Genomic DNA, 11,714 nt, shown 5'->3' with positions numbered 1-11,714 from the left:
GGGAGGTTGGTGAGTTTTTTTTGCATTCAAAGAAAACTTTTGATTGTCAAATTTTATGTCGAGTTGTGAAAACTACCGTTAACTGTCAAAAGAATCATGGTAGTTAATTACATATGTCTGCAATTTATTTTCCATAGCTTTGCAACGAGTTTGAAATATTTATTTTCCATAATATTTTTGTGTGTTCTTTTTATGTACAGGAAAGCCAATATTTGAAAACAAAACAAATACCGCTGGAGGAGGTAAACAAGAGAGTGTCTTCACCCATGCACAGAGGGTCCTGTAAGCCTGTTCCAGAACCTGAAGCTGAGGCTGAGGTTCAAGAAGAGGATGACACAGATGTTAATGTTCATGTTGACACTGGTAAAGAAATACTTGTATTTCCTGTAATTAACCCCTCCTCAGTTTTGATTATTTATTCAATGATTTATAAACCTACTTTCCCAAACAGCCTCCATTCTGGGTCTTTATATTACTATATACATTCAAAGGTTTGATTCCTTTATTCTATCTATACTAACCAACATGAAGAAATTGTTTAGAAATAAAACACAACATACAGTATCACAATCTGTTTTTCAGTGCCTTGATGGGAAAAAAAAAATGAAAAACAATTTGAAATTCTCCCTGATCCCCATAGGTGTCCAATGTGATGAAGACCCTCTTCTCTTGGAGAGTAGGCGACTCCAGGAGGAAGTAAGATTACTAAAAGAGGAGGTACGCCAGCTCAAATGGGGAGTAGGCAAAATAAAGGACAATGACACACGGACACGATTTTACACTGGTCTCCCAACATTTGCCGTTTTCTTGTGGCTGTACAAGTAAGTCAAAATTAGGCTTTATGAAAGATGAATGATGAGTCCTTATTGTTGTCTTTCAGGAGCAAGAAACATCTATAAATATATATACATGTATATATAATATAAATCATTATTGACAATAACCCTTTGGTTGAAATTGTTTTTAAATGAAACTGTAAAATTGACAAAAAGTACAGCACATTCAAAGTATCGGACACCATATACTGAATTCTATTTAAGTGATACCAAAATAATGAAATTGGTAATATCACTTAGGCATTGTATTCCACTTATTCAAATCATCTGGTTATGACAGTCATAGACCAATTTATTTGACATTAATGCTGATATCGCTATCAGAATTATGTGACATCACTTTATTACAGTGTTATGTAACTCATGTCAGTTTCTGATATCACCAATTCATGTCCTTGATACCTCTTCATAGTGTTTATAGGTGATGTCAGCATAAAATGATATAATGAAGCACTAAGATAAACTGATGGTATCCTTTATCATACCTACCAACTTTATACATTAATCTATTGAGATATATTTACTGTAGAAATTTGTTAATATCTCTAGCTCTGTCCTACCATCAAGGTAGAGAAAGACCCGACACAAGTTTACTGTAGTGGATGTATTGATGTTTTCATCTCTTCTTCATGGCATACATCTGGCACATGGTCAGGAATGTTCCAAAAGTGTGACATTCCTAAGAGCAAAAATAATTCCTCAATGCATATACTATGTTTATATTCATAAATTAATTTTTAAAAGTACAACAAAATATTTGTACATTAAATAAAAGTTTACACCAAAATAGAGAAACAGAAGTTGCATTCAAAACACTATTAATGATGCCATTTTTTTATCCTGTTTTTTTTTTTTTTTTTTTTTTTTTTAAAAAATTGACAGTATTCCATTCAATTCATCTTTGCAGTGATTGAGTTTAATGCATTAAATGGAAAAAAATACTTTTTTTTTATATATACCTGTTTGGGGGAAAACCTCCTTTAATTTCCTCAGCTCCTGCAGACTTTTGTGGAAGTCGTGAGACCTGTTCTCAGAATGTCTTGGATCAAAATTACCCTGAGGTGTTGGCTGGATTGTATTTGTAAGGTTATTTGGGGTGACTCTTGGCTTAGCCAGCTGGAAATTTCGTAGAGGTTGCGCTTTAATCTGGTTCCTAGGGACTTCCCACATACAAAAGTTGGAGATGCAGCTTTCTTCCAATGTTCCTTTTTTTGTTGTTTGTCCTTGCGCCAAAGCAAATAAAAGCCCACCAATGTGGCTGCATGCCTGTGATAGTCTGTAATAATTTCAGTTAAAATTATTGGTTTATTTCATTTAGTGAATACAGAATTCTACTTCAGTGTTCCTCTGTGAACACCATTTGTACAAATTTATGCAGTATAAATGTTATGTGACCAGATATTAAATTCAACTTGGACTAAAAATGAATTAGTTATTATTATTTCACTCACTGCTGTCTGTTTTGAGATATTTGATAAGACTGAAATTTGAACTATTCTTCATATTGTTTGCATTGTTTTATCATGTTATTCAATTAATTGAATTTATTGTTTAGATTGTAACAACCCCACTCCCTAATAAATTCTTAAAGCATCAAAACAAAAGTTTAAATTTAAGCCTCATTACCCTATTGTCCCTAAAGTCAGTAAAGAACAAGTACACTGAAACAAATTGGTATGGATATTGAATCAATGAGTATGTAAATGCAGAGTAAATCTGGTTATATTTAGATACCATGCATGTAAACTTGAGTAAAAAAATGTAACTACCTAATTGGACACTGGCAGTAGGCATATTCTAGTTTGTCCTTGTCAGGGGAGAGGGTTGCACACACATACATTTGATAGTGGTGTTTCTTCATAGAAGCCTGACATGTTGGCCTGACATACACAATGGATTCATCAACCTTTCAGGGGGGAAAAGAACAAATACATAGTACAACCCTGTAACAATACAGTACCGTCACATGCTACTAAATTTAGCAAGACGATGGAAATCAACGTTTTACCCATTTTGAAATAAGTTAAATGAACTGAGCTGATGAACCTGATCTTCACTTTTAGAAGAAAAAAATCTCTATAAATGTAATATATATATATACATTTTATATTTTTTTTCTCTCAACAAGTCTTTTATTAGTACTTTCATCTCTTCTAGGAGATTCTTCAGACATATATATTTAGCATGTTACCCAGTGGGCTAATGACGTTGGATAAACGTTGGATCAACGTCAGACCCTGACGTTGGATTGACGTTGGATTTTGGTTGAAAATTAAAGTTTTTTAGACGTCAAAACTTGACATTGTATAGACGTCAGAGTCCCGACGTCAGGTTTACGTCAGCAATCTGACGTCTAAGCAACGTTTTACATACCTAAAATAAGCCTGACCTTCATGTAGCTGTTTATTTAATTATCTTCTCAGGATTCTGTACAGGCAAGTGTGAATATCATTTTTTTTTATATTTTGACACCCCTTTTACCAAGACGCAATTCAGCCAGTTCTCCACTTTTTATTTGAGTCACACACATATAGCTAGGTTTGATCCACAAAAAAAACATTTCCTGAATTCCAAGCAATAATATAGATACAAAATAAACAAAAAACCACAAACTACACTTTATATCATTATTTATTTTGGTCTCCCCCCTCCACCGCGTCTATCTGGTGCATATTTTAAGCAAGACGCGATAGCCATATCCACAGCATGCTCTGTGGCATCTTTCCCCGTCGGTGTTTTTAGGGCACTTTCTGCAATTAAAAAATACAAAATATTTTATTGAACGTGACTCTGCCTTATTACTTGTAACAATTAACTCATTATCTACTCTCAAAATGTTATGTTTTACTCCTAATGTTTATAAGGTGTAAATTTATGGTTTTGCGATAAACATCTCATAAATGATACATTTATTTACTATTTCCCACATTAATTTTTAATCTGAATCATTAGACTCGGAGCAAGCCAAGTGACTAGTGTGATGAAAATGGCCTTACCTTTCACAACTTGATACAAATTCAAGCTTTCAAATGAAAGTTTCCCCTTGTTCCCCTTCATGTTGAAGGCTGACATAACATCATTGGTCATCAACCTGAAAATCAAAAATTACTGAACTAATGCACTGGTTTAAACATCATGAAATAATAAATGTGATACTGTCCAAATATCGGCACATCTGATGTAGGTTTATTACAACTTTTACTTTACTTTATACATACAGAAAGTAAACGAAAATGTACAATTCTACAATTACTAAGATTTTCTTACTATATATTGAAAATAACTTAAGGTACAGTTGCAAACTAACTTACCTGCACATGATTTTTTTTATATTGTCCTTCAAATGTTGTCCTGCGATATTTGCCAGTTGTCGAGTCTAGAAAAAACAATAACCTCATATTATAACAAGAGTACCGCGGTTATAATGTATACCAAGTTTCAAAGAGATCAGCTGAAAAATGTAGGAGAAGATTGCCGGACAAACAAGAGTTTATGACAGAGGACAGCGCCATCCCATGATACTCCCGTCAATTTGACGGGGGTATAAAAACTGATTAAAACAATGTGCTCTTAGAAACAAGCAGATGTTTAACAACAAACATGTGGGGAAAAAAATCTGTATAACACTAAGCACATGTAAATTATATATCATAACATAATACTTGTTTTTCAAAAAAATAACATATCTCACCAGATTCTGTTTTTCCTCCAGAGTTTTCAGTTTGTTGTCTAAATCATGCAGATTCTCTGTCGAGGTGGCTGTTGATGGCAAGTTTGCCTCTGTTCCTGATGGTGCCATTGAGCCACACCCATTAGCAATTTTTTGGATTTCTGTCCTGATATCTGTCAGCAGGTACATGATCCTTTTCTGAAATCCTATGGAAGAGGCAATAAAATAGTATAATGAGTCAATTATATATGAAAGGAGACAACACAAACACTATAAAATAAGTTGTCTTGTACTTTCTTATTATACTATTATTTTGCTGTCATTCAAAACAGTGGATGTGCAAAGGAGTAAAACAAATCTGCTTTCATTTTTTTTGCAAAAAAATACACGAAGAAATCCCTTCATATGAAATATAGATTTATATTATTTATTGAACTTGATTACTAAATAAAGTGACCATTTTGGAAAACAACTTTAGCTGTAATAAAATGTTACTGGTCTCTCTCAAATATAACACATTCACTATGCCTTTTATTGAAAAAAAAAAACACTCATCAACTCACTTCCTTCGGGCATTGGGAAAGCCTGGGGTTTGTTGTCAGCATTACTCCTCCTACCAGTGCTGGTATGTTGAGTTGGCAATGGTGATTCTCCGACAGATCTGATGTGAAATCTATCTCTAGCAGATCTTGACTTTGACCTCCTTTCTCGAATTGATCGAGATCTTGATCTCGAGCTCCTTTCTCGAACGGATCGAGACATTGACCTTGACTTTGACCTCCTTTCTCGAACTGATCGAGACATTGACCTTTCTCGAACTGATCGAGACCTTGACCTTGACTTCGACCTCCTTTCTCGAACTGATCGAGACATTGACCTTTCTCAAACTGATCGAGATCTTGACCTTGACCTTATAAAGGAATACCGTTCTTCTCTGCTTTGGGATGTAGGAGATCTAAAAAAAGCCATTGGCTGATTCCTGGATACATCTCTGTAAGATTGTATGACTGGAGTCATAAACTTGTTTGTGGTACGTGACCTTGACCTTGACCTAGATTGAAATCTTCTAGTAGTCCTACACGGAGATATGTCTCTCCCTTGTGATCTGCATTTGTCTTGTTCTGATGACCATATTTTTGACCTAGGCTGTGATCTTTCTAAATCTACTGACCTTGATTTTGACCTACTTCCTGCCCCTGACTTCTCTACATTTGACCATGACCTTGACCTACTTCTAGTATGTGACCTGAATCGCCTATTATGTGACTTTGCCCCCTCCAAGTCTAGATCTGCTGAACTTGACTTTGACCTTGATCGTGACCTAGACTGAACAACAGGTGACTTTTGTTGGTTGGATCTGTTGGGTATTTCACTTAATCTGTCCTTGCTATGCACTCTTCTTTCTAATGATTTTGACTTCTCCATCACTGGAAGTTTTCTTGGTGGGATGGGCAAAGATTTGCTTCCTGAAAGAACAGAAACATTTATATTTTAAAATTGTATATTTCCATGGAAGAAAAATAAAACACATGACTTATCTGAAGGATTTAACCGAAAGGGCCTGTTTCCAGTAATGTTAATTCTCCATAGGAGCCTGCCCCCGTATAATTTCTTATCTAGCTCAACTACTGTTTTTTTCTTTTCCGAAGAATAATTTTACACCTTTCCGACACCCAGATTTCATAATTTCAGTGAAAATGTATTTTTATAAAGTTGTCAATTTCAGCATCAAAGACATAAGTTCGTAAATAAAAGAAGGTTATCTCGAAATTGTAATTCGCAACATAGTATAAATTTCTTTTGATAAATATTTCCAAAACATCGTGTTTATTCATAAAACATAAAAAAAAATATTCTCGGATGAAAATGCACTTGCAGAGACACAATTATGAAGAAAAATGCCATAAAATTGCAATTTTCTCCCGTTATATAGTTTTGGATGCAAATTTCCATCAGAAAATCGGATAGAGCTTTACTTGTTTCATATGTGTACCAAAAATCAGCTAATTCCATGTGGTGGAACGTTCTCATATCGCCGCCTGAATGTGGTTGTAAATTGAAAGAAAAGGGGAAATGAGTAACAACCTTGTCTGAAACCCTATTATATAGCTTATTATATACAAACTTTTATATTGAATATCAGAGCGGATATTTTCATGACAGTTTTATGATGTGTAACGACTAAATAAACAGTATCGATATAAAGATTTACACTGAGGACACCCTGATACATGAATACTGTTCTATCTCAAGTTGTCCTCTTCTGAATTTTCTGATCGTGTGGCCTTGTACATTTATCCGTATCTTCTTGTCTTTGTCTATACGTTTACGGAATCATTGACTCGACGCTAGCTATTCTTGTCTCACTTTCCTTGTTTTATTGTCCCATCTCCAAAGCGTTGTGGCTCTGTCAGGGTTGGGACCCTGACTTGTCTCACTTTCTTTGTGCCTGCCGACCACGCCACATCGAATAGATAGATTATCCATATGAAATACTTTATTTTGTTCTAAGTAATCAATCAATTCTGCGCTTCTTGGAGGTATTGAATGTGATTTATTATATTGTCTTGTTATTTTGTGTAATTAGTTGTTCGTTATTTATCACACATTTTCGCATAATTGTACCAAACTACTAAGTATTAGCTGTTTACAGCAATCATCGGTGGCTTGCTATTTTGTTACTTTATCGACGCTTCATAAACCAATCGTTATTGTTTCAAGATGGAGGGTAAATGTGTTGGAGAAGGGTGTCAAGTATACTTCAAGAAACGTAGTGGCAATAAGAACAGAAGTGCACGCAATGTAAATAGTCCACAATATAAATGGCTCCTAGATACGCTGGTGCAACAAGGATTGATGTCAGCAAAGGAACAAGCACTTATTTGCCAGAAGTGCTACATGAAGTATCTTCGGAACAAAAATCAGCCTGAACCTGAACCCGAGCAGAACCAGGAAATAGAGGAAGAAGACGACTCCCCGTCCCATATCCTGCCGTTGCTGACCCTTCATGATCTTTTGAATGGATCATCTTCACACAAAAAATGCTGTCTCTGTCTTGTTACCTTTGCAAGAAATGGAACAAAATCATCAGTCTTACCAAAACGTGCAAGACATCACCTGATCTATTCACACAAACTGTGGTGTCCCACCTCATCCCGCGTCTGCTCCATTCACCTTATTGGTAACGACTTAGATCCGTCTACAGAGGTTGTCCTTGATGGTAGAGGTTCCTTGGAATCTCAGTTACCATCAAAATCGTCCGAAATCATTAATGACCTCCTAGAGGTGTCGCACGTCCTTTCACAGAACCAGTCTGCGTTTACAATAAGCTTTTCTTCTCTTGATGACTCGGCATGCATGGCCTGGACAGGTTGGTCCAAAGATCAGTTCCTCGAAATCCACTCGCACTGTTCCCCATATCTTTCATCTGGTATATATACCAAGACTACACACGATGCTCTATTACTGTTCTGGGTAAAACTGAAAACCGACATTTCCTGGAGTCAGTGTTCTTCTCTTTTTGGAATTTCCAAGTCAAGTGTGTCCAAAACTTTCCACTCCATAGTACAGGCATTAGACACATCGATAGTCCCACAATTTCTAGGTCCGGATCACTTGACAAGAGAACAGTTGCTCGGGCACAATACTGTCTTTTCAGAAGCATTTTTTGGAGATAAAGCCACTGCCATATTAGATGGCACCTATATTTATATCCAGAAAAGCTCCGACCACAAGCTCCAGAGAATGTCCTACTGTGGCCAGAAGAAGAGAAACTATCTCAAATTCATGAGCATCGCCTTACCAGATGGCTACATTCTGGACACAGTAGGACCATTCACTGGCAGCGAAAATGATGCTACAATTACAAAAAAAGTCATGGACAAGCTAGTTACTTGGCTACAACCAGACGACAACGTTGTCGTTGACCGAGGTTTTAGAGATGTCCTACCAGTTCTCGAAGCCTCTGGCCTCAATGCTAGCATGCCGTCATACCTGAAACCCGGTCAAAGTCAACATTCTGACGTCCAAGCAAATCTTGACAGAACTATCACCAAATCGAGGTGGATTGTGGAATCCTATCATGGTCGTCTGAAACACTGGACGTTCTTCCGAACGCAATTGGTGTCTAACAGCTTTATCAATGTCATCGAGGCTTTGCTTCGAACCGTCACAGCCTGTCTGAATGGTATTAGAGGACCGATCTACCAGAGATCTCCAGAGAGAGATGCCAAAGATAGGCTAATGGCTGAACGTATGAAGGACCGTTTGACAACACCGAATGGTTTAGCTCAGAGAGTCAAGACAGATCCGGATCTATCTAGACGGGCAAGGTCCGAGTTTGTCAAGATGGATGCATCTTCCGTACTGTTTCCCCGTCTCGATCTTGATTACTTGAGAACCATTACGTGTGGAACGTATCAGATATCTCTGGCTCCTGGTTACATCGCCGAACATTTAAGTGATGACGGAGACTATGAGGTGTGGCTTTACCAGCACTCCCCAGACCTTCTCCGATGTCAAATACATTCTCGACACAAAAGCCAAACGAAATATAACGTTTGGATACGGTTCACCGTTTCACCCGATGTTGAGGCCCCAATAAAGGACTACTACTGCCAGTGCCCAGTTGGAGAGAGAACGATGGGAATGTGTGCGCACATCTCCAGTATCTTGTACTACCTTGGGTATTACAGGACGCTGGAAAACCCTCGACCATTACAACCACAGGTAAAGAAATTCCGACAAAACTTGAAATAGTTTTCCATGCGGCAACGGAGTGCATATGTCGAAAGTATGTTTGGGGCTCGATATGAAAGATCCCCGTTACCATGTGACTAACCAAACTTATAAATATAGGTATTATACAATCGCCCGTAGCTATGAACACTCCCGTAAATGCGAAAACCAACCAAAATCATAAGGAACACGTTTTGTTTGTTGTTCTGTCTATTTGTCAGCCAATGTCTTCAACCACGGGGACTTGTGAAGTAGCCATCTTGGATTTTTTTTATGAAAAAGTGTTTCTCTCACTTTTTTTCATATCTGTGTACATATTCTCAACATACCGAGCAAATACTCTCGTTTTTTTGTTAATTATCTAAAGAAAGTCGAAAATCGGCAATTCAACCATAGGCTAATTCAACCCAACATTTGAAAATGTTCCACCACTTACATTTTGATGATTTTTCCTCTCATCAATAGCATATTACGTACTGTTTAATAGGATAAAAATTGGTTTGCATCCAACGCCCATAAAAGGGTGTATTCTCTAAAAAACACAGTTTTTGTGTCTAAAATGTTATCATCGAAAATGGCATTTTTGAGATTGTTTCTTCCATAAAACAGCCAAATGGCGCGATGGAAACATGATTTTTTGTCACAATCATGCCATGAATGTATTCTTTACGGTGACCATCATTTGATTAGATTTTCATTAATATTTTACATAACATGCACATTTTATCAACACTTAGACAGCTTCTGAAAGGTACAACTTTGAGGAGCCATAAAAAACAAACCAAGTGACCTAAATCTTTATACTTTATAGATTTGTGACCACAACGGCATGGGCAATGCACCACCAACAGGAAATTTGAATCAGAGAAGGGGCCGTTTTGGAAACCGGCCCTTTAAATTATGATTTGAGAATTTTTTTATGCAAGTGTTACAAAAACTCAATTAAATCAAATATAATACCAGAGCTGCCAACAACAGGTTCTGTAATCGCAGGTGAAGTTTTATCCTGGTCCGGCTGCTTGTCATCACTTTCATCTAAATCAAATGAAAAGAAATATGAGATTTTACTAAAGTTGGTGGATTCATCAATATCATATGCTTCTACCACAGGCATATGTCTCCCCAATAAATGTCCACACACACAGTCAGTGTTCATATATAAAATATAAAACATTGGTTAAAGTTCATTCAAAGCAGGATTATACATATGCATTTGCATAAACCAAAAAGGATTATATTTCAATAAAAAAATCCATTTATTTAATATGTTGATAATATAATATCAAGTAAAATCATTCCGATTCATTTTCTGAGATGCTCTCTCTATATATATGTTCCTTTGTCATAAAGTATATTATCTTGTTATTTACCATTAACAAAATCTCTGAAGATTTTCTTTTTCCTCTCTCTTTTCCCCTCTCTTTGCGAGTCATCATCTGTCTCTAAGGATGTTGTGAGGTCATATTCCTCACACTCTGTACGGCTATCTGCATAAAAGGGAAGAGAAAAACCATAAGTACCATTTTTAAAGATATACATTTCACATAGCTATAGTACTATATTTGTCGGTGTTTATATTTGTATGTGTTTATTTAAAGATATACATTTCACATAGCTATAGTACTATATTTGTCGGTGTTTATGTTCAATCAAGTGTACTGATAACAGTTCAAAATTTAAAAAAAACCTACATAATGTACATGTATTGCCATAAGTTTTATGGGTTTTTTTAATTCTCAAATTTCAAAGAAAGTAGTTTTCTTTGCAGCAAATTTGGCCACATACATTCTTTAATGAACTGAACGAGTACTAATATTTTCATATACATGTATATAAGAATAAATGCATACCTGATTGACACTTGTTCTTTATAACTTGAAATTTTCTCCACTTATCTGTTGGCTCTCTCCCCATTTTTATGGCCTTTTCTGCATTGATCCCATTAGGCCAATACAAAATCTTTCCCTTGACCCAATTACTAGGAACTACTCCTTCTTCCTCCTGGTTTCCTTCTATCCAAACAGCACGTATCCAAGACATTCTATTTTAAAAATAAAATAATAATCAACTGGTGAATTAATTGAAGCATTGCGAGTATATATATAGCAATACTATATGATCTCAATAGTTTCTCTTTACCGACACTTTCCATTTAATACAAACACACAACAATAATGTCCATGCTTTGTACACTGTAGATGTTATTACACAAACTTGATATGTCAGTTAAGTAGTTTGTATGTATTTATTATTGTTGTGACTGATATGAATAAAAATAACAATGCAGATGCATCATGCAGGTTTTGGTAATTTGTATATGGATGAACAAAAATGTTGACAAAACATCACATTAAAATAAATGGTTTTTACAATATATAGATTAATCTAGGCTCTTATTTGACTCTTGAAACTAACTTTTTCAGTCCTAAAATAATCTAAAGATTTATTGATACTGAATTTTTGATAAAATG

General features: G+C 35.8%; 3 protein-coding genes across 5 annotated transcripts in view; 1 reads left to right on the top strand and 2 right to left on the bottom strand.

Moving 5' to 3' along the window:
• The window catches only part of LOC110463023 (zinc transporter ZIP10-like), a 115,782-nt gene that overhangs the window by 24,051 nt on the left and 80,017 nt on the right, over positions 1 to 11,714 (bottom strand). The gene's annotated exons all lie outside the window — the stretch shown is intronic.
• The window catches only part of LOC110463026, a 45,745-nt gene that overhangs the window by 14,267 nt on the left and 19,764 nt on the right, over positions 1 to 11,714 (top strand). Inside the window, exons 3-4 of one of the 2 annotated variants that reach the window (XM_021517359.1) lie at positions 201 to 363; positions 641 to 821. In XM_021517359.1, coding sequence (XP_021373034.1) covers positions 267 to 363; positions 641 to 821 — 278 coding nt within the window. In that variant the 5' untranslated portion in view covers positions 201 to 266. Of the gene's footprint in view, positions 1 to 200; positions 364 to 582; positions 822 to 11,714 lie in introns of both variants that reach the window. The other variant, XM_021517360.1, reaches the window with a different exon arrangement.
• On the bottom strand, positions 3,310 to 11,537 carry LOC110463025 (arginine/serine-rich coiled-coil protein 2-like). 2 transcript variants are annotated; one of them, XM_021517358.1, is made up of 5 exons: positions 5,070 to 5,381; positions 4,528 to 4,712; positions 4,148 to 4,212; positions 3,833 to 3,927; positions 3,310 to 3,586 (listed from the first exon to the last, which is right to left on the bottom strand). In XM_021517358.1, the coding sequence occupies exons 1-5, from the start codon at positions 5,377 to 5,379 to the stop codon at positions 3,468 to 3,470; spliced, it is 774 nt and encodes a 257-aa protein (XP_021373033.1). In that variant the 5' UTR covers positions 5,380 to 5,381; the 3' UTR covers positions 3,310 to 3,467. The 2 variants fall into 2 exon arrangements, with proteins under 2 accessions (XP_021373033.1, XP_021373032.1); XM_021517357.1 differs by lacking the exons at positions 3,310 to 3,586; positions 3,833 to 3,927; positions 4,148 to 4,212; positions 4,528 to 4,712 and adding exons at positions 10,204 to 10,278; positions 10,614 to 10,730; positions 11,094 to 11,537 and having other exon boundaries at positions 5,258 to 5,335; positions 5,378 to 5,972.

The sequence above is a fragment of the Mizuhopecten yessoensis genome, unplaced genomic scaffold, assembly GCF_002113885.1.
Source record: "Mizuhopecten yessoensis strain PY_sf001 unplaced genomic scaffold, ASM211388v2 scaffold10857, whole genome shotgun sequence".
NCBI classification, from domain to species: Eukaryota; Metazoa; Mollusca; class Bivalvia; order Pectinida; family Pectinidae; genus Mizuhopecten; species Mizuhopecten yessoensis.
Note: the sequence above shows the minus strand (reverse complement) of the source record. Positions and strands in the feature narration are given on the sequence as shown.

What these genes read in the sequence shown, in the direction of transcription:
- LOC110463025 (XM_021517357.1), bottom strand. Translation starts at nt 11,283, where the DNA reads ATGTCTTGGATACGTGCTGTTTGGATAGAAGGAAACCAGGAGGAAGAA. An exon ending in AAAGAACAAGTGTCAATCAG is followed by an intron (nt 10,731 to 11,093) that starts GTATGCATTTAT and finishes CCTTTTATGCAG; the next exon opens with ATAGCCGTACAGAGTGTGAG. An exon ending in CTTCAGAGATTTTGTTAATG is followed by an intron (nt 10,279 to 10,613) that starts GTAAATAACAAG and finishes CATTTGATTTAG; the next exon opens with ATGAAAGTGATGACAAGCAG.